The 27841-nt window shown below is 42.5% G+C and overlaps 1 protein-coding gene across 1 annotated transcript in view; it reads left to right on the top strand.

The window, feature by feature from the left end:
• LOC124613623 (nephrin-like) overlaps positions 1-27841 on the top strand; it is a 441549-nt gene that overhangs the window by 308415 nt on the left and 105293 nt on the right. Inside the window, exon 7 of the mRNA XM_047142339.1 lies at positions 3764-3908. Within this exon, the coding sequence (XP_046998295.1) occupies positions 3764-3908 (145 nt within the window). The remainder of the gene's footprint in view (positions 1-3763; positions 3909-27841) is intronic.

Genomic DNA, 27841 nt, shown 5'->3' with positions numbered 1-27841 from the left:
TCAACAAAATAAACATGGCACATTCGATACAGCACCTGCCAGTGAAAGGCTAACGTGCCTCGATAGAGTCCCGGTCCTGCACACAGCTTTTTTCTTCCTGGGTATTTCGTATTATAGCAAAGTCTGCTGCAGTATGAATGTTCATTCTCGAATTAGCTCTATTTGTTCGTTAATGAACTCCAAAACGCAGTAGAAAACGCGCAAATGGGATTCGCTCACGGTCTTTGTCTTGCGTAAGACTTTCGACTCTGTACCAGAGTCGTTAAATGAAAGAAATACGAGTGCACTGGATATGTGAGTGTAATCGGGATTTACTACACGTCGTTATTAGTGGAAGAACGAAGCAGAGAGATGTGAAGGCAATTTCTGGAGCACCGAAAGAAAATGTTATGGAGCAGTTACTGTTTACTGTAAACATAAACGATTTATTGGACAACGTTGGAAAGTGCGGGGCTGTTCAAGGATGAAGGACGGTGCTGCTGTCTTTGGAAGACTGCAACGCCGAAACCGTAGCGAAATCCAGGAAGCCCTTCAGAGGCTTCACAACTGCTACAGGAAATTACGTTTATTGCGGAACATAAAAATGAATGTAACAACTCGCGTGTAAGTAGGCGAAGAGATCTGAAAATGGTTCTTTACACTATTAGCGATAAGTCTTTGATATCAGAAACAACGTTGACATACTTACGAGAGACTGTTCGGAGCGATTTACTGCGGATTAAGTGTTATTTCATAGAGAAAAAAGAAATTTAAGCATTTAATTTTTGTTACTTTGTCAGTTACACGTGTGCAATCATGCCAGGCATTGAAATAACGGCCCCGACGAGGAGCAAAGATCCCTTACACCGTAATGATGCGAAGCATCGTGTAGTAACTCGTTGAGGAGGGCATTGCACCAACAGTCCATGCAGAGTCGATGGTAAAAATGCAACATCAATTGACGCAGTGGGTAACTGGTGCGAATGCTTCCTGTGTGATCGGACAAGTCTGGCGATGAACACAGTCTACATCTACATCTACATTTATTCTCCGCAAGCCACCCAACGGTGTGTGGCGGAGGGCACTTTACGTGCCACTGTCATTACCTCCCTTTCCTGTTCCAGTCGCGTATGGTTCGCGGGAAGAGCGACTGTCTGAAAGCCTCCGTGCGCGCTCGAATCTCTCTAATTTTACATTCGTGATCTCCTCGGGAGGTATAAGTAGGGGGAAGCAATATAGTCGATACCTCATCCAGAAACGCACCCTCTCGAAACCTGGCGAGCAAGCTACACCGCGACGCAGAGCGCCTCTCTTGTAGAGTCTGCCAATTGAGTTTGTTAAACATCTCCGTAACGCTATCACGGTTACTAACGCTATCACGGTTACCAAATAACCCTGTGACGAAACGCGCCGCTCTTCATTGGATCTTCTCTATCTCCTCCGTCAACCCGATCTGGTACGGATCCCACACTGATGAGCAATACTCAAGTATAGGTCGAACGAGTGTTTTGTAAGCCACCTCCTTTGTTGATGGACTACATTTTCTAAGGACTCTCCCAATGAATCTCAACCTGGTACCCGCCTTACCAACAATTAATTTTATATGATCATTCCACTTCAAATCGTTCCGCACGCATACTCCCAGATATTTTACAGAAGTTACTGCTACCAGTGTTTGTTCCGCTATCATATACTCATACAATAAAGGATCCTTCTTTCTTTGTATTCGCAATCTCTCTGAATGGATCTCGAAACCGTAAGAGAAATGCAGGCCCTGTTGCTGGAAGGTTGGCACATGAAATTAGAAGCGCAAGTGCAAATATGAAAATTAATTAAGGATTACTCTGCATGCTGTTTCACAACATCTGGAACATGACAAAGGTCGGCGCCAGCTGGGATCCGCGACTGTTCGCATCGGGTTGCAAAGCACACCGAACCGAGACATCAGCGCACATGCTGCATTTGTATCAGGCCGAACAAGATAACGTCATTACCACGGACGAGTAATGGATATACCACGTTAACCGGCACACATGGAGCATAATAGTTAAATCACCACGTCCTAAGAAGGTGAAAGACCAAATATAATCAGGTAGATTGATATTTAGTGCTTTTTGGGACCCCCTTAGCGTAATGTTAACAGATCATGCTTTCGTATAGACCGTCGCAGGACTTAAATATCGAAATTTCCGACGATGTTGCGGGAGGCTGTACTGGGGATATGTCGCGAGGTTAATTTTGTTATACACCAACGCCGCAGCTCCTTCTATATAGTACGGCCACACGTGCTGCTTCTCTGGGTTAGTCGGCTTTAACATACCTTGAGTATCCCCTGACGAGTTGCCCAGTCATCTACTCCGACAGGAATTTCGGGGCAGAATGATCACAATGTGACCCGCGTCCGGGACTTCTACATCCGATGTTCCCGACAAGCCATCCACCAATGGGAAAATTGTGTCGCTTAATTAGGTTAAAGTGTTGAGAAAGAGTAACGCCGTGGCTGCGCACTAGATGTTTTTGATGTTTATGTGCAGACTGAGGCGACGATTAAAACTTTGCACCATGGCTGGGATTCAAATCTGGATCTTCTGCTCTCTATACAGACACACTCACCACTACACCACCCTGGCACAGTTTCTGTGCACTATTTCACGAGCTAACGTAGCACGCTTCCCTTCTGAGTCCAAATTCCCATCCACGTCTCAGCCCACTTGTTATTCGGCCTAAACTGAAACAAGCTTTTTCTTTGAAGTGGTAGTTATAATTTCTTCACTAACCCTTTTAAAGTGGAATTATTGCAAAAATTACCTGATGTCAGGCTAAGAACGTTTGGACGAATCTCGTGCATCCAGTGATGTTTCAAATGGTTCAAATAGCTCTGAGCACTATGGGACGTAACATCTGAGGTCATCAGTCCTCTAGAACTTAGAACTACTTAAACCTAAGTAACCTAAGGACAACACACACATCCATACCCAAGGCAGGATTCGAACCTGAGACCGTAGCGGTCGCGCGGTTCCAGAATGAAACGCCTAGATCCGCTCCGTCAGTACGGCCGGCCAGTGATGTTTCAGGAGCGAACTGATTTCACTAATACAACCACATACTAGTCTGATGTTCTAGCCTGTTATCGAAGATATCAATGAACCATTTTATGAACCACTTCCAATAGTGAACACGATTAGGACGCTGACTGGGAGAGACAGCTCGACCATTCTGTAATCTGGATGACGACAGTGGCTCAAAATGTTGTAGGGAAACATAATCGAAACGGTATAAGAAGGTCCCAGATGGATGGCATCACTGTTGCCGGCTTTCAACTGCGAAACGATAACGGCTGCAAGAGAAGACAGTACCCGTCTTCAAAGCTGTAACGGCACTGAGATGTTGTCATAGAGAGGTTTACGAAATTACGTTACAAGAGTGATTGAGGTCAGCTCGCGAAGCAGCCGCGCCCGGCTCGCTGCGGCGATCACCTTAGGGTGACTCAACTACAAGGGGACATTGATTTCACTTTCCCTCGTAACGTTATCTCGGACCTTATGCGTTAGCAAATTTCAATTCTGCCCTTATGGACTTGCTCTCTAGATTATGCCGCGATTTTTAAGTACTTTGTCTCTATGCAGCTATCAATTATTTCAGGTATTTTCTTCCATAATTAGATCATTTGCATTCGATAAGTGTCTTTACACTATTGTTAATAAGAACGGTACCAAAATTAGTCCACAATTTCGTTTGGTTTTCATGTGTCCACCAAGTGCCTGCAGCTTGTTGTTTGATCCAGACGAGTGCAGACGGGAACACCACTACCAGCACGCTGACTTTCGTCCCTATCGTGGAAGACAGCGGCAAGAAGGTCACGTGCCGCGCCGGGACGCCACTCATTCCGGAAAGCACGCTGGAGGACTCCTGGAAGCTCGACATCTTCCGTAAGTAAGCACGCTGAACTGAGTTTTCAATGTGTGTGCTACGGCGGCGTGTCTAACGATCTATATTCACATATTTACATCAGTAACAGGTGTTCACAGAGTGTTAGAAGAACCATGTACGAGTTGCCTGTGGAAAGTGATATAAAGTATTGCAGAAAATCTGTTAATATGAAGTAGGAAGAGACGAGACTGATAAGAAACCGAAATGCGAAGAATTAGTTCATTATGAATGGAAAAAAGCACGATGCTACTGTAATATTCAATAACACCTCTCATTTTTACAAACCGATTTTCGATAGTTACGCCATCGCCAGATACAAAGATAGATATGTGAGACTGTGAAATTTTTGTGGGATCGAAGACTTCAAAATATGACAACTACAGTGTACCTCAGTTGATTTCCAAAGATATTATATTTTAATGTTTAAAATTAAAGCGAGAGGGCCTATTCTAGTAAGAGTGAGATTTTAAAATACTTGTCACATAAAATATGGGACCCGTTGTGTAATTAACTACATGAAAAATTACAACAATTTTTCTGAGAGAAAAAATAAGTTGAACAATGCATAGTAAAATTCAGTGACATGTCCCAAGGGCGTGACTGTACAAACAATCTTGAACTTGAAACATCCATTATTACAGGCAAATTGAATATAACAAGTGAGATTAAACTAGTAAATTAAACAATTATATGAAGTAAAATTTTAACAAGGCACGCGAAACCTTAATAGTAACTGAAATAGAGGGAAAAATGGGGCATGTGAGCAGGAGAAGTAATTTGCCAAATGGTCTGGACGAGATTATCACCTGAATCTACAGTTAGTGGTGGCGAGTAAGGGAACTACGTGTGATTGCTCAGTACTAAGTTTGGGAAGTGGGCATATGCTTATTAATTTCCATTACTTCAAGGTAACTAGACTTCCTTCCATTGTGGATGTTTTGTAAGACTTCATATTGCAGCATGAAACTGTGGCCTTCTTTAAGCAGACTGTCTGCAAAAATACAGTCTTCTTTTCAAAGTCTACAACTTCTATGACGTTCCTTCAGATGGGTGGATAGTGCCGTGCCGTACTTGCTTATACAGAACTTGCAACAACTACATGTGGTTTTGTACATTCTACTCCCTTCCAGAGCTGAATTGCTGTCTTTATCATTGCACAAAATTTGATCAGTGGTGTTGTGCACATAAAATGAACTTTTAAAATTTCTGCATTTAAGTTTTCCGACCACGTTCAGAGACACTTTTGCTAAATAAATAACCGTCCACCATTTTTTAAGGTCTTAAGGAGGAGGTTTGAGCACAGGCTAAAGAAGAGGGGATACACGTTGTTTTTCTTCTGCAGTATAGAGTCCAAAGGCAGGAGAGCAGTCGCTGCTTCACGCTATACATGTGACTGTATTTAATTTATTCATTAGGATGTGTATTAGGATACGTATCATTGGATGAAAGGCAGGTATTTGCTAGTAACTAGATGTTTTGCCAAAATAATCTGTAGTGTGTAATATTACACCACTGTCATGTGTTTTCTCTTTCGTTGTATACAAAACATTCTATCAAGAACTGACGGAACAGCCAATTTATTCAATTGGTTTAACGTTAAGACTGCTTTCATGGGTACAAGATCTTCACAGACTGTCATAATGTAGGTTTGCAACCAGTTGTCTAGTAGGTAGGAAGAAAATTAGGGTTTAAGAACCAGTCTAAGAACAGGTAATTTAAGATGAATATGGCAAAAAATAAATGAAGATAGTAAGGATATCTGTACTGTCGGAAAACTCTTGGTCAGTTTCATCTGTTGATGCAAGGACACTTGAAGCTTTTCATTTCCAACAAGCAGTGTTTTGGTGCCAAATATTCCACCATTGTCTGCCGCGAAACCTACCCTTATTCATCAGAGCACACATTAAAGACAAATAATCACATGAACATTGCGACGTTTTCACTAACGACAACTTTAGGCACAGGATTAGAACCACGTCGTCTTCTTAGACAAGAGCCGCCTTCGCAAACATGACGTTGTTCACATCGCTATGTAAAGGATTCGGTGACAACTGATGTGCTGTTGCTTTCAGATTAGCACCTGCCGTGCTGGTGTGCTGTGCCACTGAATATACACCATCACCTCTGCTTCATATAGCTGGTATATTGGATATGGGCGTTCCATTATTCACGTGTGAAGGCCGGTGGCTGTGCTCTATCTTCAAAGTCTCTGTGACAAGACAATGGAAGACGCATAGTGCTCATATTGTCCTAAACTATCTAGATACAGAGTGTGCTGCTAACCAAACTCCCAGCACCATGTGGGTACAGTAACTGTAACGTAGGTATATCCAGCAATTTAAATAATTCCTACTGATATTTCACCGTATCAGATATGGAATTTACAGAGAAATACTTGCTATTAAGCACTGATGCTATGACTTGGGGAATCCTAGCGAACTGTGTCCTGAGGACCACTCTCCTTTTGTACCTTACTGGTGGTACGACTCGTTGCTCTGAATTCATAGTCACTAAATCACAGTTACAACTTTGATGCGAGCCAAACTCTCTTGTAACGCCCTTAACACCGAATCTGCTAGTCCCGCACAATTTCTAAAAGATTTCTGCTGCCCGTACAGCCCACAGCCGTAGCCTACAGTCTACGCCTCTGGCCTCTAGAAGGTCGTTCACACTGCAACAACTGTATAAGTGTGTAAATGGAAAGTGTATGGGGGAAACGAAATGGAAGGAAATGGAAGGAACTAATTATATCAGCTGCATCGGGACTTTGGGTGGAATCAGCAGCGACAAGCGAAAATGAGTGTCGGACTGGGATTAGAAGCCGACGCAGTGTTTATCGCAAGTGTGCGGACTGTCTCGGCAGGCCTTTCGGTAGACGCTCATTCCCATCAACAGCGAGCTATCCGCCGTCCCTACAGATGTTCTCCATGGTCGCTACTGTCAGTTTCCCGCAGAAGGTCAGACGTAAGTATGCATCCGCACAGAAAAAGGTAGATTTGTTGCCCATCGAGGTGAGTCAGTTATAAGAAAGCGTGTTGTCTGTCATTTCTGACCTTATAACACTGACGGCGCTGTTCGCGTCCTTGCGCTACACTCGTACTGCGGCCGCTCACCCGTGACTAGCGGCAGCAGCTGGACCATCTCCGCCGTCGTGCCTGCTGGAACCTACCCACATACCAACACTTATGCGGGAGCTGCTCCTTTTTCTGCTAAGCGGCTCCTATAAAGTCCCTGGAGGCCATGACTGAAACGGTTCACAGGAAAACAAGGCAAATCCCTAATACTTAGAACTTAAAGCTATCAGACTACGCTCCCACCTGTACAACACAGAACAACAATCTGCTGCAAGAATGGTACATGGTAGACGTGAATTAAGTTTTAATAGCCATTTATTTAACATGCAGAATACCAATATATATAACATCTATCAGTGTGAAAAATTATTTGATTCTTTGTAGCCCGAAGAACCCTTAATAGGAGACACATACTAACACAAAATATCCTCTTCACAATCTTGAAGACATGACCGCTTTAGCTGTAAGTTCTTTATTTACGAGCACAACTTTTTTAACAGAACTTTAGCTGCATCGTCGAGTCCTACGAAAAACTTTTCCGATCGAGAAAAAGGAATGGGATAACCTAGCTATCACAGACCGCAATTTCTCGTTAAGAAGCGGACGTCAAATATATAATAGCAGAAAATAACATATGACGCTGTCATGATATGAACGCTACGTCATCCCATCCTCCTTTCTCTATCGGAAGATGAATTTATTACACCCAACGATGAAGTTAAAATGCTGCGAAACCAGTAGTCCTTACAAATAAAGGACACACGCAGAATCGGTCTTATATCCAGGCCGTGGATGCCCTGGCTACAAGGTCTGGCTCCTTAAAATAACAATATGCAATATAGAATAAATAACATGACCCTGCAAAGGGCATCCAGAAACGAACAACATTGCAAGTAACAGTGTATGGCCCTCGGCTGTCAGTACTTGTAACACCAGCAAGGCATTATACTTGAAAATACTCATCTTATCTAGGATAGTGGCTAAGTAACATAACCACTAACTATTCCTTTTTCTATTATTACTAATTACGCCCAGTGAACTTGATATTAACTACTACAATAGTACTAACTACCCATGCATATGTTCAAATGATCAGTAACCCGCTTATTCGTGTGATAAATCGATCACATAAGACAAAATAATAATTTTCAGCACACGTAAGTGAACTATTGGTTCGAAAATTAAAAAAAATCATAGGACTGTTCAAAGTTACTATTTATAGAACAATATCACTGCAGCAACAAAAACTGTTCTTTAACCATTAGAGTCGTGCATTCGGCGATAACGCGTTCGATTGCAGCTCACAGACAGATCGTTAGAGAACACTTGCAAATATCCGTAACACAGTGAATTGCGATTGACACACCGAACACAGCTTCACACAGTTGTACAGAATGCTTTGTATCGACTTGAACCTAGGACCTTGACGATACCAGCGTGAACTCCAAAAGTGCTCTGATTGTGGTCCTAGTGGCCTGCTAAAGCCGTTCCTCGCCTTCACCATTGTGCGCATGATGCGCATGACTGGAGAAGACCGCATCTGCTCGATCAGGTTGCTTCCACACGACAGACGTCTATGCAGGCTCCACACCAACTTCGTGAGGTCCCTTGAACTCGACTAATCGCAGCCCCGTCTCATTCGTGTCTCGCCGGTAACCAACGGCTCCCGTGGCGACTCCTTGGTCTAACCGCACGGATGTCAAACAAATGTAGCTCGTGTGCACTACAGCGTTCGACTGCCAGTCGCTATCTGCAGTGACTTCTGGTGATGGCTCAAGTTGAAGCAGCCAGCCCTCCTGACTCCATCCTCCAGGTCCAAACGACCTTGGCCGTCGCAGCAATGTCCGGTAGAGATGGGTAAAATTTTCTTTTCAGAGGATGGGTCAGAATTGGTTATTCACTAGAATGAACTAGTACTTTTTCATCAGTCACCACTCACTATTTACTCACAAAAATAAGTAAAAATGAAGCACACTGTCTTTTTAATTCGGGTCACTTTCTATCTGATTAAGTCCAATTTTGAAACAACATATAAAGAGTAGTAAGAAATGTGTGTTATGTCGCCAGTACTTTTGAGTTACAAAAGTTTTAAATTTAATCTGCTATAAAAGTTATAAATATTACAACAAAACTCTAAATATATCTTATCAAGTGGAAAAATTTTAAAAAAGAAGACTGACTGTTGGCACATTTTGATACTTTTATTGGAAAATACAGTAAAAGAACTATAACATGACTGTAATTGAAGTATATCTACAGTCGTCATTTACAGTCAGTACTACAATGTATGTACCAAAAAACGAAAAATTAATCAACATTACGATTTATAAAATAATATTTGACAAGTTTGGTCGATGTCAGTCCGTTTCTCTTCTCAGTGCATATTTTTCCTGCTTTTGAAACGATTATTCCTCAGGCACTGATGTTTCGGCGAAATATAATTATTTTAGAGCCAACTGATACTGCGATGGGTACAGCAATTTTCATGTTTCCCACAGTTTAAGGGGTTTATCTTTCTAGGCAAATATCCGTCAGCTAAATATCTGTCCAGTTAGACAACTGCCGCACTTTCCGGGTCGAGACTTGATTGGAGCTGAACAATAGCTTCATCGACCTTCTCCCAGATTGAAAAGGTCTCATCCGTTCCGGTGATTCCTGGTTGAGAAATGAGGTGTGTTCCTTCTTGTTGAACAACCAACGCTCTCATTTCTGCAATAACCTTCACATAGCAGTCCAGAAATCTTTATTCGCCGGAAAATCCTGGCCTTTGGTATCGGGGTTCCATAACTTTGCCTGACTAATCAGTTCCTTGTTATAGAAAACCTCAGATCGTTCTGATCATCTTTTAAGATACTTATCAAGCAATGACTCTGTTTCTTGAAGAAGTACGGCGCTGCGGTCGGCAGCGCCTATATAAGACAACAAGTATCTGGCGCACTTCTCAGATCGACTACTGCATCTACAATGGCAAGTTATCAAGATTTAAGTGAGTCCGAACGAACGTGGCGTTATAGTCGGTGCGCGAGCGATGGGACATATCATCTCCCAGATAGCTATGAAGTGCTGCCGGAAAAAGATCCTGCAAGAACGCGACCGACGACAACTGGAGAGAATCGTTCAACGTGACCGAAGTGTAAAACCATCGCAAATTGCTGCATATTTCAATGCCGGACCATCAAAAAGTGACAGCGTGCGAATTACTCGACGAAACATCATCGATATGGGCTTTCCGGAGCCGAAGGTCCACTCGCGTACCCTTGATGATTGCACGACACAAAAAATGGTTGAAATGGCTCTGAGCACTATGGGACTTAACTTCTAAGGTCATCAGTCCCCTAGAACCCAGAACTACTTAAACCTAACTAACCTAAGGACATCACACACATCCATGCCCGAGGCAGGATTCGAACCTGCGACCGTAGCGGTCACGCGGATCCAGACTGTAGCACCTAGAACCGCACGGCCGGCTGCACGACACAAAGCTTTATGCGTCGCCTGAGCCAGTGAACACAGACATTAGACTGTTGATGACTGGAAACATTTTGCCTGGTCGGACGAGTCTCGTTTCGTACAGTATCGAGCTGATGGACGTGTACATGTATAGCGACAACCTCATGAACCCATGCACCCTGCATGTCAGCAGGGGATTGTTGAAGCAGGTGGAGGCTCTGTAATAGAGTTATATGGAGTAATATGGGACCGCTGATACGTCTAGATACGACTGTGTCTGGTGACACGTACATAAGCGTCCTGTCTGATCACCTTCATCAATTAATCTCCATTGTGCATCTCGACGGACTTTGTCAATTCTAGCACAGGACAATGCAACACCGCACATGTTCAGAAATGCTACAGAGTGGCTCCATGAACACTTTTCTGAGCTTAAACACTTCCATTGGCCACCAAACTCCCCAGGCATGAACATTATTGAGCATACCTGAGATGCCTTGTCATGTGCTATTCAGAAGAGGGCTCCACCCGCAGGATATTAGGCAGGTCTACGAGTTTGTTGGCTCATTTGCTCTTAGCGAGGCTCGAACCAGCTAACTTCTGCCGCACTACCTCCATTCCGCTCCGTCATACCCGCTCCGTCCTTCCGCATCCCATGTCCTTCCAGCACATTCCTTGGGCCTCCTTTTTATCGTGGGAGGGGGGTGGGGCGAATCACTCACAGCTACAGCCGCATCCACATGTCGCGCCTGTCAGAGATACCCTCGCTCCTTGTGCAATTAACGCACATTACTCTGAGTCGCTTTCCAATCATTTCGATGAACTCCGTCATATATTTCAAAATATCAGCATGGAAACCTACGTCAAGCCAAGCATGCTCCCAGTCCCGTAAATGTATACTCCATTGTCCTAAGAAACCAGAAAAGCAACGAATGTGGAGGTGCAGTAACGGCATACGGACACTTTTACTTGTTACCGACTGTGCTACTCATATAGAACAGCAACGGAGACAAACAAGTGGAACATATGTTAGTAAATATCAAATCCCTTAACAAAGCTTGCCTAATCTGCTCTACAGACCTTCGAAGTAGGCGGGCTAGCCCTTTTCAAAAGTGATCTTTCAAAATACGATTCGACACAGGACCATAATAATAATGCTGGTAACACTAATATAAATATCCTGCCGCCCTCACTGTTAAATTCAAGTGTGTACTTTCTTCTTCCAACGTAAAACTATTCCAGCTGTGCATTGGCTAGAATTGCGAATTAAAAAAATGCACGGAAATACAAAGTAAATGTTAAATGAATCATTTAATAACAAGGGATCTATTGAAACTACTGTAATAAATGTGGAAGACAAAGAATTATGTTGGATGATGTTCATTCGAGAAAGGAGGTCTCAAATAAACAGAAGGTGATCCTACAATATTCAGTGAAAATACAGACAGAAAGTATCTGCATCAAATGTACATTACGAGAGTGGTAGCGAATTCCGCAGACCAAATAGTAATCAGAGATAAGGCAAAAATTATACCATTTCGCAATCACAATACACGAAATATTCATCAGTTAAAAAAATTCAAAAGTCAACAGTTTATTCACAGATTAACAAACGTGTTACAAGGAACAGTAATTCATACTATGTATATCCTCAATTTCTTCATAAAATCAGAAAAATCAATTAACCCGAGGACCGTGATAAACCCCTTAAAAATCACATTGCTGAATTCTTTCGTCATTCTTAACGAGTACCATACCCTGAGGTGACAAAAGTCACGAGACAACGATATGCACGTATACAGCTGGCGGTAGTGTCGCGTACACGAGGTATAACAGGGCAGTGCACTGGCAGAGGTGTCATTTGTGCTCAGGTGATTCATGCGACAAGGTTTCCGATGTGATTATGGCCGCATTAGGGGTGCTAACAGGTTTTGAACGCAGAATGGTAGTTGGAGCTCCACGCATTCCATTTCGGAAACCACTAGAGGACTGAATATTCCGAGATCCACAGTGTTAAGAGTGTGTCGAGAATACCAAATTTCAGGAATTATCTCTCACCACAGATAACGGAGTAGCTGACGACCTTCACTTAACGACCGAGAGTAGCAGTGCTTGGTTGGGGTTGTGAGTGCTAGCAGAGAAGCAACACTGCATCAGATAACAGCAGGAATCAATGTGGGACGTACGACGAATGTATACGTTAGGAGAGTGCGAAGAAATTTGGCGTTAATGGGCTCTCACAGCAGACGACTGACGCGAATGCCTTCGCTAACAGTACTAGATCGCCTGTAGTGCCTCTCCTGCGATAGTGATCTTGCCGGTTGGATCGTAGACGGCTGGAAAAACGTAGCCAGATAAGATGAGTCCCATTTTCAATCGGTAAGTGTTGATGGTAGTTTTGGAAATGGCACGGGCACCACGAAGTCATGGATGCAAGTTGTCCACAAGGCACTGTGCAAGCTGGTGCTGATATGGGCTGTGTTTACATAGAATGGGCTGGATCTTCTGGTGCAAATGGACCGATCGTTGACTGGAAATGTTTATGTTCAGCTACTTGGAGACCATTTGCAGCTAAACATCGATGGAATTTTTATGGACGATAATGCCCCATGTCACCGTGCCATAATTGTTCACGATTTGTTTCAAGATCCTTCTGGATAATTCAGGCAAATGCTCTGACCACCCTGATCGCGTGACATGAGTCCCATTGAACATTTATGGGACATGAGCCATAGACATAGTCGTTGGTGGGGAGGCTTTCGTGCCTCAGTGAAACAGATAGCCGTATCGTAGGTGCAACAACAACGGATTAGTGTCTGTCGAGAGGACAGATAAATGTGTGGTTCCAGAAGGAAGGCAGCAGCCTTACCAGTCTTTGCAGGGGCCACAGTCAGGATGATAGACTGATCTGGCCATGAAACATCAACCAAATCGGCCCTACTGTGCTGGTACTATGAACGGCTGAAAGCAAGGGGAAACAACCGCTTTAATTTTTACCCAGTGCATTTAGCTATACTGTATAGTCAAACGATGATGGCGCCCTCTTTTGCACAATATTGTGAAGGTAAAATAGTCACCGTTTGGATTTCCGAGCGGGGACTACCCAGGAGGGCGTCGTTATCAGGATAAAAAAAACTGGCGTTCTACGGATCTGTGCGTAGAATGTCCGATCCCTTAATCGTGCAGGTTGGTTAGGAAAGTTCAAAAGGAAAATGGAAAGGTTAAAATTAAATATAGTAGGAATAAGTGAAGTTCGGTGGCAGGAGGAACAAGACTTCTGGTCAGATTAATACAGGTTTATAAACAGAAAATCAAGTGATGGTAACGCAGAAGTAGGTTTAGTAATGAATAAAAAAACGCGGGTAAGCTACTATGAACACCATACTGAACGCATTATTGTAGCCCAGATAGACACGAAGCCCACGCCTACCACAGTAGTACAAGTTTATATGCCAACTAGCTCCGCAGATGGTAAGAGATTGAAGAACTGTATGATGCGATAAAAGAAATTATTCAGATAGTTAAGGGAGACGAAAATTTAATCACCACAGGGGACTGGAATTTGATTGTGGGGAAGGGAACAGAAGCAAAAGTAGTAGGTGAATGTGGACTGGGGATAAGGAATGAAGGAGTAAGCCGCCTGGTAGAATTTTGCACAGAGCATAACTTAGTCACAGCTAATACTTGTCCAAGAAACATGGAAGAAGGTTAGACACGTGGAGGAGGACTGGAGACACTGGAAGGATTCAGATACATTATATAATGATATGACATAGATTTACGAACGAGTTATTAAATTGTGAGACATTTCCAGGGCAGATGTGGACACTAGCAACAACTCATTGGTTATTAACCATAGATAAAAATTGAAGAAACTGCAGAAAGGTAGGAATGTAAGTAGATAGGCCCTGGATAAAGCGAAAGAACCTGAGGTTATACAAAGTTTCAGAGAAGATATTAGGGAACGGTTGACAAGAGCAGGGAAAAAAAACAGTAGAAGAAGAATGGGTAGCTTTGAGAGATGAAATAGAGAAGGCAGCAGAGAATCAAGTATGTAAAAAGCTGAGGGCTAGTACCAATCCTTGGGTACCAGAAGAGTTATTGAATTCAATTGATGAAAGAAAAAATATATAGAAATGCTGTAAATGAAGCAGGCGAAAAGGAATCAAAAAATCTCAGAGATGAAGATGATTGAATGTGCAAAACGGCCAAGCAAGGTTGCCTAGAGGAGAATTGTAAGAATGGAAAAGCATAAATCACTAGGAATAATATACATAATGCCTCCAAGAAAATTAAAGAGACCTTTTGAGAAGAGAGAACCACCTATATGAATATCAAGAGCTAAGATGGAAAACCAGTCCTAAGCAAAGAAGGGAAAGCAGGAACGTGGAAGGAGGATATAGAGGGGCTATGAAAAGACGACGTACTTGAGGGCAATATTATGGAAATGGAAAAGGACTTAGATGAAGATGAAATGGGAGCTATGATACTGCGTGAAGAATTTGACTGAGAACTGAAAGACCTAAGTCGAAACAAGGCCCCGGGAGAAGACAACATTAAATGATATCTACTAATAGACCTGAAAGAACCAGCCATGACAAAACTCCTCCATCCGGTGAGCAAGACGCATGAGGCAGGCGAAATGCCTTCAGACTTCAAGAAGACTGTAATTAATCCTATCTCGAGGAAAGTAGGTGTTGACAGGTGTGGAAATTGCCGACTATCAGTTTAATAAATAATGGTTGCTGAATGCTAACACTAATCCTTTACAAACGAATGGAGAAATCGGTAGAAGCCGACTTCTCGGAAGATCAGTTTGGATCCCGTAGAAAAGTTATAACACACAAGGCAGTACTGACCCTACAACTTATCTTAGACGATAGGTTAAGGACAGGTAAACCTACGTTTCTAGCATCTGTAGCTTAGAAAAAAACTTTTGACAATGTTGACTCGAATACTCTCTTTCAAATTTAAAAAGTGGCATGTGTAAAGTACAGGTAGCAGAAGGCTATTTACAATTTGCACATAACCCAGGTGGCAGTTATAAGAGTCGAGGTGCATGAAAGGGAAGCAGTGATTGAGAAGGGACTGAGACGGGGTTGTAGCCTATCCCCGATGTTATTCAATCTGTATATTCAGCAAACATTAAAGGAAACCAAGGAAAAATGTGTATTAGAAATTAAAATCCATGGAAAGGAAATGAAAACTTTGAGGTTTGACGACGACATTGTGTCATTCTGTCAGAGACAGCAAAGGACCTGGAAGAGCAGCTGAACGGAATGGACGATGTCTTGAAAGGAGGATATAAGATGAACATCAACTAAAGCAAAACGAGGGTAATGAAATGTAGTCGAATTAAATCAGATGATGCTGAGGGAATTAGATTAGGAAATGAGACACCTAAAGTTGTAAATAGGGTTTACTGTTGGGGGAGAAAAATAACTGATGATGGCTGAAGTAGAGAGGATATAAAATGTAGAATGGCTACGGTAAGGAAAACCGCTCTGAAGAAGAGAAATTTGTTGTCGTCGCGTATAGATTCAAATTTCAGGAAGTGTTTTCTGGAAGGATTTGTACGGAGTGTAGCCATGTATTGAGGTGAAACATGGACGATAAAAAGTAGACAAGAAGTGAAGAGAAACTTTCAAAATGTGATGTTACGGAAGAGTGCTGAAGATTAGATGAGTATGCCACGTAACTGATGAGAAGGAACAGAATAGAATTTTGGAGAAGAGGAATTTGTGGTTCAACTTGACTAGAAGAAGGGATCGGTTGACAGCATGCGATTTGAGCTAGCAAGGAGTCACCAATTTAGTACTGGAGGGACGCGTGGAGAGTAAAAATCGTAGAGGGAGACCAAGAGATGAATATACGAAACAGATTGAGAAGGATGTAGGTTGCAGTAGTTATTTGGAGATGAAGGGGCTTGCACAGGATAGAGTAGGATGGAGAGCTGCATGAAACCAGGCTCTGGACTGAAGACCACAATAACAACAACAATTATAGAGGTCATTTCGTGCACAAAACCTTGCACCGGCGACATCCTCCCAATTAAGGACGACTACAGAGGCAGAGGACTGACATCCAGCGACTTGTTAAGTCCACGCGATGTCGAGTTGCTACACTACGTCGGAAAATGGGAGGTCCGACACGATACTGGGAGGAATGCCATTACTTTTGTCACCTGAGTGTATTGTGCTCCGTATGTAACTTTCACACCTCTGTAGGTGTAATGTTACCATTTCGTACGACGAGCAGATCCAAATTTGGCTTCCAATTACGTTTTCAGATCTACAGCAAATTTTGAAGAAACATGTTGTGGTGGTAGAGGGAGTAGGATGAAAGGGGAAGGTCGACTGGGTAGAGTTGTCAGTGAAGAATTTTCTTCATTTCAAGTCACGAAGAAAAAATACACGAAAATCACTTTAGATTACTCGATAGATCATCATAATAAACACCATCACTCGATCCGAAGTATCCAGAGACAGTTACGTCTGAACACTGCTTCACAGATCGTTAGAAAAAGAGAAGAGCTTAATGGCAGTAAAGCCAAAATTTTACAGAACTCCACGATTTTAAAATGATACGTTTGAAAGCTTCCCTTGTGTAATGAACTTTGGTATCTCTCAATTTGGATCCTGGAAAATGTCTCTGAAAAACTGTTTGCTGTGATTTATTAACCTGGATCTACTACACATGTGGAGTGGTAAACATTCATTTGTCATCAACACGTGTGGCTAATTGCATAATGATCTCTCAAAAGTTGGCCTCAAACAACTGAATATCAGCTGTAAGACACAACAACACGTTACAAAAACAGATGCCATAGATTAAAAATGTAAATGATTCTGATGTGTTGCACTTATTAGCACACAATGGATACTGCTGCATGGAACCTGCCCAGTATATCAAAAAATAAGCTACACCAGTTGTCGTGGAACCAAAACAGGGCAGATTTAGCAGAACACCAGCTGTTCGAAGCACTCCTCTCTAGGCTCATGCTAATAACACATACTGGCGGGTATCGCAATAAGTCGCCTTGTCCAACACGTCAGATCTCACAGCCAGAACTGCCCGCAGAATAACAGCGAGCCATACATTTCGAAACGACAAGTCTGTTCGCCGATCCTTAGGACAGGGACTGCCTCCACTACTGACCTCAGCTGCCGCTCCCACTCCGCAGTCAACAATACTAGGCACAGCCCACAACGAAGTCCCGTGTCAGCGCCCGAACCTATAAGATATCACCGTTTTTGCCGGATGGAGAAAACATAATTTCTTCCCAGCGTCCAAACGAACCAGAGAGGTGACAGCCACTTTCCCAAAACAAATAGAGTGGCGCCCTGGGCACAATATGAAAGCTCTAGTTTAAGAAAATTTGTCTAGAACTTGTTATTTTATTGGTATGACAATGAAAGAGGAGGAAAAAAAATATGGGTTTTATTTTCCGTAAGAAGAAACAGTCTATCCATTATTGAAAGTATGACAAAAATGAAAGATAATTTCCAAATACGAAGCAAACTGTACAAATAATGACAGATGAGACAGGAAACACTTCCCTCACATTTATAATCTATGGCAATAGAATGTAGATAAATATATGGAGCATTACCTCATATGCTAAATTTCTTTTTAAGTTAAATATGTTAATTGTGCATGCATTTCTAAACGTTGGGGACATGGCAAAAGCAGTGATAACATTTAGTTTATACATTATTTGCAAAAATCTCACGAAGTATTCGTTACATCCTTCATCAATGCATTCACTGTATTCGATGTGTATCCAGTAACGAAAAACTGTCTTATAGAACATTCCGAAAAAAATACATTTGCGAAAAGTGCTATTTCTTTGTTTCTAGTTGTAGTAATCTTCTTGGAGTGTTTCAGTACCACTTTTATCATTATCATCATCATTGTCGTCGTATATAAGTATGACAATATGTTTCAAATCATTTGCAGATTGTGAAGGTAGTATGATGTATTTTGAGGACTTTCCTGTTTCAGTGTTGTTGTTCCAGAAAAAATTTATGATTATTTCTTCCGTTCGTACCTCCTTCTCGCTTTGAAGGGTGCCTTGTTTCCTTGTAGTGCCTTGTTTAGCGTCAAATTTACGATAGGGTCAATATCGCAAGAGTAGTTGTAGAAGATATGTCGTGAACAGTGTAAACTACAGAAAGTTATAAACTACAGATAGTTACAGGTGTTAATCACGGTGTAATTTATAAAAAAACTGTTCTTATAATAACACATTTTTAAATATAGTAAAGTAAATAGCTGTGAGATGGAAAGAGTACTTTCGACAGCTACTAAATTGTGATGGACCCGAACTGCAGTTTGATTTCCAGTACCCAATTACAGCCGATGCAGACTGTCCTCCACCTACCCTGGATGACATAAAAACCAGAATCAGACACCTTAAACAGAATAAGAGTTCAGGTGAAGATGGAATACAGGCTGAAATCATCATGGTAGGAGGGGAGAAACTTGCAGAAAAAACACACCGACTGATACAGGCAATATGAACCAAAGAAGAACTACCAGTAGACACTAAAACAGCTCTGATTTGTCCAATACATAAGAAGGGCGACAAACTGAAATGTGACAACTATCGAGGAATCGCCCTGCTTAACATCTGCTATAAGATCCCGTCCAATTGGCTCATACGTAGAATTCAGCCAGTGGCAGAATCGGTGATTGGGGAGTACCAGGGAGGTTTCCAGCCAGGACGGTCAATAGTAGATCACATCTTCACTCTCCGGCAGCTCACTGAGAAACTGGGTGAATATGGTAAAGATTTGCATATTTTATTCGTTGATTTTAAGAAGCCCTGTGATTGCATACATCGCAAGAGCCTGCTGAACTGTTTAAGGGAGTTTGGCATAGCAGAGAAATTCATCAATCTGAGAAAGATCTGTCTGAACGAAACACGTGCAAAGGTGAAGATGGAAAATCGCGCAACTGAGGAGTTTTAAACTGTGACAGGACTCAGGCAAGGAGATGGGTTGCCCCCTATCCTGTTCAACTTTGCCCTCGAGAAGATCGTACGCGAGACCTTCCAAGAGAACGAAGGGAATGAAATCGAAGGAAAGAGACTGGCATACTTAGCCTATGCAGATGACATGTGTTTACTCTCTAGCTCGGAAGAGAAGTTGGAGCAAATGACCAAAGCACTAAAGGAGGCTGCCAGCAAATTTGGGCTAAACATAAACGAAGCCAAGAGAGAGTACCTCGTTATGACTCGCGGTCATTGTCAGACTGCTGATCATCTACAATCACTGCAGATTGGGGACCATTCCTACAAGAGAGTGCAAGAATTCAAATACCTGGGGGCACTTTTCATTGAGAACTCGTCATGTGAAGCAGAGATCAATGCCAGAATACAAGCAGGAAACCGATCTTGCCACAGCCTATCACAACTGCTTCGGTCCAAATATCTCTCCAGACAGTTCAAGATTCGACTGTACAAAACCCTGATCCTGCCTGTTGTTCTATATGGCTGAGAGAAAAGTGCTTCGGAAGATCTATGGTCCAGTTCTGGATGCAGATACAGGGGAATGGCGGATCAGATACAACCAAGAGCTTGAGGAACTATACCAGCAGCCCAACATAGCAGCAACTGTACAAGCCCAACGAATGCACTGGACCGGCCATGTGCCCCGGATGGAGGATCACAGATGGCCTCGGAAGCTCCTGGATTTCGCACCTACAGGAAAGAGACCGCCAGGGAGACCAAAGAAGCGTTGGAGGGATGGACTCCATGAAGATTTAAACCTAGTGTCAACAGATGTGGACGAATGGCGGATAGCAGCAATGGACAGAATACAGTGGAGGAGGAAACTTGTAGATGCGTGCGGTCCACTGGGCCTGATCACGTAGTAGTAGTAGTAGTAGTAGTAGTCAATGGTAAACACACCTGCAACGCAGAGAAATTATATTGTTTCGCGATTACCTGCACTACATCATTTCCAATTAGCTGTTAATTCCCAACCGTTTCTTCTCACTTCCGTTGTTACTCTATGCATCCTGCTACATCCACATGCCTGTAGCACCAGCTGGATATTACTCCGTCGTTTACGATATATCAGTTGTATACCATAGTCTGTAGTTGGGCCATCGTATTTGTTAACCAACTGCAGATATGATGCTTTTCAGATGATACTTCCACAGTTCATTTTATTTCTGTGGTGTACAATCTGCTAGATAACCATTTTATGAACGCTAATTACATTAATACGCATGAAAACATAAATTACAGATGAAAATCACCCTAAAAATATCAGGACTGCCCTACGCGAAAATGTGTGGACGGAAACTTAAAATTCGTCTCTGAAGTACACTAATGTTAAAGCATCACATGTCATCGGGATAAGAAATACATTGGAAGACGGAAGGTCAGTAGCAACTGTCACTGACTTGTCAGAATCTTCCCACATAATGCGGTTGTAGTGCCTGTGTGGTAAAAGACTGCGTAGTATTTGTACAATATATGTGATTTGAAGACAATTAAAAGCAGAGCATTACACACACTATGTCTTAGATGAGGTAGCATACTCAACGTGAGCTGACTATTACTTCCTCGGGAAGTTTATAATGCAATGTACGATAATCATTGGAACCTTGTGTTATGTAGAATGTTCGTGCATCAGGGACTTTCCAGAAAAAGACATATCTCTCTGCAGCGTCGAATGTACCATAAAATATCGTTCCACAGCTTTAGCGGTCATGTTCACGATAGGTCATTGCTAGGTGAGCCGAAACAACCATTTCACAACTTGACTATATCTGGCTTTAACTGCAGTAAGAAATGACTCACAGCTGCCAATGGAGTTGCTGTTAATCTGAGGTACAGAGCGTTTGGTTTGTGTGTCTTAATCCAGGCAATGAGGTCGCGATTTATTTTGGAGTTAGGAAAATTGACGTTGGGTGTTCAATGAATAGAGGAATGTACTCTTCAGAGATGAATCTAGATTAAATTTGCTGACATTCTTTTTCCATAATCCTCTTCTGCAAAAGTGGTCGATGTTTTGTTCAGAAGAACGTAATGTAAACGTATCAATGTGACGTTGGTTACTAGATGGCATAATTCTGTAAGTGCATACAACTTCAAAGCTTCGAAGAACACTGAATATGTTGTATTAATGCCTAGTTTCAAGGTGATTAGACACTGTAACCACAGCTAGTGTTCTTTGTGGCAGTCCAACCCGACTTCCTATTACGAATTTTGATGTCCGTCAGCATGTAACTATTCTGGCTGATGAATTTTTGTCATAAGAAAATATCTAATGAACCGACCATCGATGTCAGCGAAATTGAACTGAGTTAGGCATGTCTGAGCACCACACATGACTGTAAATACCCACCTGTAGAGTTCTACAGTTGCAATGGAGGATGTATGACATTTCGCTGCGAAGACTCACCCCTCAACGTTTTTACCACATGCTGTGTTAATGTATCTTGGTTACGAGTAGTCTTCAAAACATATTTGTTGAACTATGTTGAATATAGAAGTCTCGTGACTGAGGCTTACGTTGTAATATAAAGCTTCCGACATTTTGCTCAGAAAATATACTTCTTCCTCTTGTTCCTTTATAGTAAAGTTATTTAGTTAAAACTTTGTTAATAGTATATAGGTATCCGGTTGCTGAGCTAACACACCTGCTTTTGCAAAGGAAGTAATACTTTGTGATAAAAATAGATCAAGACTTTTAGCCTTGATCTGAACAGTGATTCACTTCACTAACAACTGAAAATGCTACAGCGGCATCAGGTATTTCGTTATCAAATAGTTAAAACGTGTTAGTTCCAATATTAAGGGGTGTATGATCTTGGGCACCAATAACCTCTCACATGATTTTATTCCACAAATCAAACGCCTTAGCTACACTAAATTGCATTCTATTCTCCAATTACTTTCGATACGTTGCGACTATCGTAGAAAGAAAACACGGCTCGTACACAATCTTCATCATCAGTCACACATTCTTTTCCTTATACGACTAAAACCAGAAAGACAATAACAATGATAAAATGACATACTATGAAACAGAATATTAAATACTGTCGATTTGAATTTCTTTTTACATGGTTGTATGTGTCCAGTAGCACGTCACCTCAACATAACCCCGCGAGTATAGCGTCAGGAGCAACTACACAAAGAAAGAGTCCAAGTTCAAGAAGTATTTATTCCAACACTCAAGACTCTCGTAAGAAAGAATACAATCAACGCTTCCTGTAACAAGTCCTTTCTAGTATCTAACAGGGAATCTCTTGTGTGCAAGGTCCCAAAAGACCAATGATGTTTACGGCATTCGACAACCCACATATTTTCTGCCACGCAACCGCAATATTGGCTGCTAGTGACAACAGGGGGGCGGGACTGGAGGTTTACAATGGTGAGCACCTCATGAGGCTACGGAGGGTCGCGGAACTGCTTACTCGACGGGCAGCTCTCATCAGTGCTACAGTGCTAATCGTGTTGATATAGAGCAGAGCAATGATAACGATAGACAAAGCAAAGTTGGCGAAGTTGACATTTCTTCGCGAAGGAATCCAAGAAATTACGCAGAATGAGAAAGAGGTGGGAGATGAAGTATTAGCGTTTCTGCATGATCAGTCGGTGGAATGTGTGGTGTCGTATACGCTCAACTGGTTGGACGGTGTAGATGAGGAGTACAGTGATGATGATACGTGCTTAGCAAGTCAAAGTGATATTGAAACAGGTGTTGAGCCGTGTAGTTCATCAGCCTCGTCGAATAGGGAACCACAAATCAAATCCTTCCTCCCCCCCCCCCCCCCCCCCCCCAAAGAAAAGGAAATACCTTCTCACTACCAACATTTTCATTTCCCTAGTTTAAATTATATGTAATACCTTTTGTTTAGTGAATCTATGAATAACGAACAAGCTGTCATAATCGTTTTTGTTATGAAATGGAAATCTGATGATCGTTAGGGCCCGAAATATGTCGTTTGGAATAAATGCACCAAAAACCAATTAGTGTTTGTTTGTTTTCGACTACTCAGCTTTTCTAAAATCCATTCAGTTATATTAACAGTAATGGTCGCATACCTCTACCGGCAATTTCAGGTCGACATACATTAACACAAAACTTTCAAATAAGCCTATTAATGACTGAACTTGTGACCTAGCACTCCGGGGTTTCCTTTTCAGTTCAGTTCTATTATGCTGGAATAATCCCAGATAGTCCCAGTCTGTAGCTACCACACAGACTTCCGAGCAGAAGTCCTGAAGACCCTTGCGGTGACACGCATGGTAACTGCTGCTGTAGGTCCACTGAAGAATACCGTATAGGACCGACCGGTAGAGCTGATAATTCCACGCGAAGTGTTCCCTTCATCTCGCGTGATTGGCTCCGTCGCGGTGACATGTCGTTCGCTAGTTGGCTCGCCGATCAGGTTGATGTCATTCGCCGTTTGATTGGTGTCTGAGGAGAGTGTGGAAAGATGGCTTCTCCCGTCTGGAGTGTCCACTGGATGCTGCCAACGGTGTCTGTCTTGCTTGGCCACGCCTGAGAGGTAGGCCGGTAGTGGAATTGTGGCGTGCGCAGAGATGTCACCCGTCAGGCGCCGGCAACAGGACAGAATTGTTTTGTATGTAAGTTGAAAGTGGAGGGGGAAAAAAAGGAAAGGAAGGATATCACTGCTGTCAGCTGGACTGGGGCATTACGTGAAATCAGCGGCGACGAGTGAAAAACTATTTCCTGACCGGGATTCAAGCTAGGGATCTCCTGCTTACTAGCCCGATACGGTAACCACATCCGGGACACAGCGTTATCATCGCTGCACGGAGTACCTTGAGACGCCTCATGGCCGAACCACACTCTGATCGAGCATCACCTATCCGCAATCCCCCTGTCCATTTCCTCCACATTCGCTCTCTAAGATTCCCACAGGCGGTCTTACGTATTTGTGCATCCGCACTGAAGACGGTGGATCCATTGCCCAGCTATACATTCATATAATATAGAACATTGTAAATGGGGCAACCACTGCTTTGAGTATTCATCTTGGGAATTAATAACCACTTCAGCTGCATTTGGTCCTTTATTAGTGTATCACAACCGGTTTCGTGGCGCTAAAAGCCAATCATCTTGTGAACGTATGATTAAAACATTAGAGCGAAAAAACTCGGAATCTTTTTTCCCAAAATTCGCTGACCGCCAAAACAAAGCACCATTAAAATACGGTATGTCATGGATTAAACTACCATATTCCAAAACAAATAGTATCATAGTGATTCTTCTCTGTTCTGTACGGAACATCGTATAGGGGACGCGGCATCGTGCTCTGTCATACAGATTTTCCGCTTAAGTGTTTTAATCATATGTTCACCTGAGGATTTGGCTTTTAGCGCCACAAAACCGTTTGTGAGAGGGTAATAAAGGACCAAATACAGTTGAAGAGGTTGTCAATACCCAAGATCATGTAATAGAATAGCTTTGTTTTCAGCAGAATAATTACCAGTCTATATGCAACTAAAGTAGCCGTACAGTTTTCAGAGAATTTTACTATCTTACAAAATTCTACCACCCTCACCCTATTGATCATATGGTGACAAAATAATGTGAATTCCTGTGAACATGAATTTACTCAATTAATAAACGTCTTATCGGAGGGCTTCATCAAATGTTAAATGAGTCGTAATATGTTTTTACTGCTGTTACATATTATAACGTGGTGAATAAACAGCCAGCGTTAAAAAGAAGCGATTACCACACAATCTATCGCAAATTCCTACTCGTGTACAAATCTTTCGTTTCCTACATGGATCAAAGTCCATTTTACTATTCTAGCGCAAATCTTCTCGGTTTCATACCTGAGAAAACTTCGTTAAATTCGTTATTTCGTGATATGCAGTACGTCTGTTGTTATTACCCTCTGCACAGATTAACTGAAACTACATAAAGGTACCTTCATGCAACATCTGCGTTATGAATCTGCTCCAAGATGCTGCTGTAAGCTCTGCATCTTGTGCTGGTCCATGACAGATGACGGTCGACCATAATGGCGTATTTATTCTTGGTGTATTATAATTTACAACGCATGAATTACAGGTTTTCACCTTAGACATAGTAAGAACGTTAATGTTATTCTTCCGGTCACACCTCAGATTTTTTAACTTACAGAATGTATCCAAATGAGTGTTTTAATGTTGAAATACAAGTGAAACACTGTTTATCTGCACACAGTGTGTACACGAATGCTCGCAGTGTATTTCTTACACCAGAGGCACGTTTATTCACTCATTCGTTATGAGCAAATGGTGCAAAGGACCATTACAACTCCATTTGTGATGCCAGTCTGCGGCAGCCGTATTCGTAATTATCAATCATTTGCGTATTGGTTCAAATGGCTCTGAGCACTATGGGACTTTAACAGCTGAGGTCAACAGTCCCCTAGAACTTAGAAATACTTGAACCTAAGTAACCTAAGGACATCACACACATCCATGCCCGAGGCAGGATTCGAACCTGCGACCGTAGGGGTCGCGCGGTTCCAGACTGAAGCGCCTAGAACCGCTCGGCCACTGGGGCTGGCATTTGCGTATTTCTTTGTTCTATAGCACAGATTTGTATGTCACTTCAGATTCCCGCGCAGTGGGATTAAACTTCCCGAAATTAGCACTTGTCATTTCACTCCGTTCTTACGCACCACCTAGGCCATTCCACTGTCTCTGGTTTCAACAAAGTTATATTACGCTTCAGAGTAATCCTACAGACGTCAATAATTTGTATAACTGGACCGTTTATAACTGGATCATCAAGTAACATTAAAAACAGATGAAATCTCTTTGTATCACACGCTACATACAATCGTAACTGAAATCTGTACGGATGAAAACAATTTACAGAATACCATGTTTACAGTTTGCTACCAATTTTGTAAAAGAAAATATTCGAGCCAATAAGAAGCTATAATATACGAATAAGATACATATTTAGCCAACATATTTATTAAACGCATATGTTTTTACGAAAAGAATCGTCTGTAGTGTCTAGCCCTGTTCGTTACTTATCACTACGGATAGGAATACTATTGCTGGCGGAGCTATGAATCGGGTGAAATGAGCTTGCCAGCCTACCGCACTGACAGCTGCCCCCTCTTCCCCAACCGTTTCTGACCCCTCCCCACGTGTAACCACCCTCTTCCCCATCTCAACCCCCCCCCCCCCCCCTGTCACCCCAGCCCCTCGTACCGCACCGACACACAATCGGCGCCGCCAGCAACTTGCCGACAGGCTTCCCAGACTGAGAACTGTAGCGCACTGCGCAATAAATTCTTTAGCTGCCACATCTACGGAGATATTTCGCCGACAGATTTCGCGATATATCTTCAGGGAACGGTCTCCTACCCGGCATTGTTTCACTCCTCAGACTCTGTGACGGTTTGTGTGGCCGCGTCGCAGTTTCGCTATAAATTTCACCTTTCCGCTCCTCTTGCGTTCGTGACACTCTCGCAGCCTCCCTCCAGGATTCCTTCCCCTCTTCTCCCCCACTCCTTTTTGCCCCTTTGCAGTGCTTTCACTGTTACTAACCCGACCCTTCCCACAGCTTCCCCAACGGCTGCTTCCCAGCGGCGCTCTTGTTCCAACCCGTTCGCACCGTCCCACCCCAGACATCACCTTTTTTTTTTTTTTTGCCCTCTCCTTTCGTCGCAGTATTTCCGCTCGAGTTTTTGGCGAGCGACGAGCAGGAAGTGGGTGCCGAAAGTTTGCGCTCTCTTCCACCCCTTCAGTATCGCAGACTGCGACGCGCCCGCTGCTCTGCGCCAATTTTATATCTGGCCTTATCTCCTTCTCTCACCCCAGTACACTTTTCCTCCCGTGCCTATCTTTATTCTTCATTCCATTCTTTCATGAAAATTCTGAACTTCTCAGATATTCTCGTCAGTCTTCATAACTTATTGATGACTTCCTCTCTAGTTAGCGCCCACAGCTGCTTCAGTCTGCCCTCGACGCGCATAAGCATCACTTGGACTTTACGCAGCGCTGAACTTCGTCAACCGAGGCCCGTAAAATGTACTTACTTCTTGCTTATGCTTGGCATACTCTGTATATAGACTTCGACTTGAGTTAAATTAGTTCTGCGGCAATGGAAGAAGGGGCATTCCCCCTCGGAAAAAATAAGGGAATGTGACACCAGATCCCGATTATTTTAAAGAAAATACTTTATCTAACAGTCTTTATAGACAATGATAAGTGTAAAAGACTCATCCCAGTCATTAAAGCCAATAGTTCTCTGGCACAGTTACAGCTCCTGATCATAAATTTATGCTCGACTAGATCTGTAAAACTTTGTTTATAACGGCCATGTCAGAACATTGTGCTACAAATTGTAATAAACTATATTTGTTCACATCAAATGTATAAAAAGTGAAGGCGTCATTACGTT

Source organism: Schistocerca americana, chromosome 4 (assembly GCF_021461395.2).
Source record: "Schistocerca americana isolate TAMUIC-IGC-003095 chromosome 4, iqSchAmer2.1, whole genome shotgun sequence".
Lineage (NCBI taxonomy): Eukaryota > Metazoa > Arthropoda > Insecta > Orthoptera > Acrididae > Schistocerca > Schistocerca americana.
The sequence above is the reverse complement of the archived record's forward strand: the minus strand, read 5'-3'. Positions and strand labels throughout refer to the sequence as shown.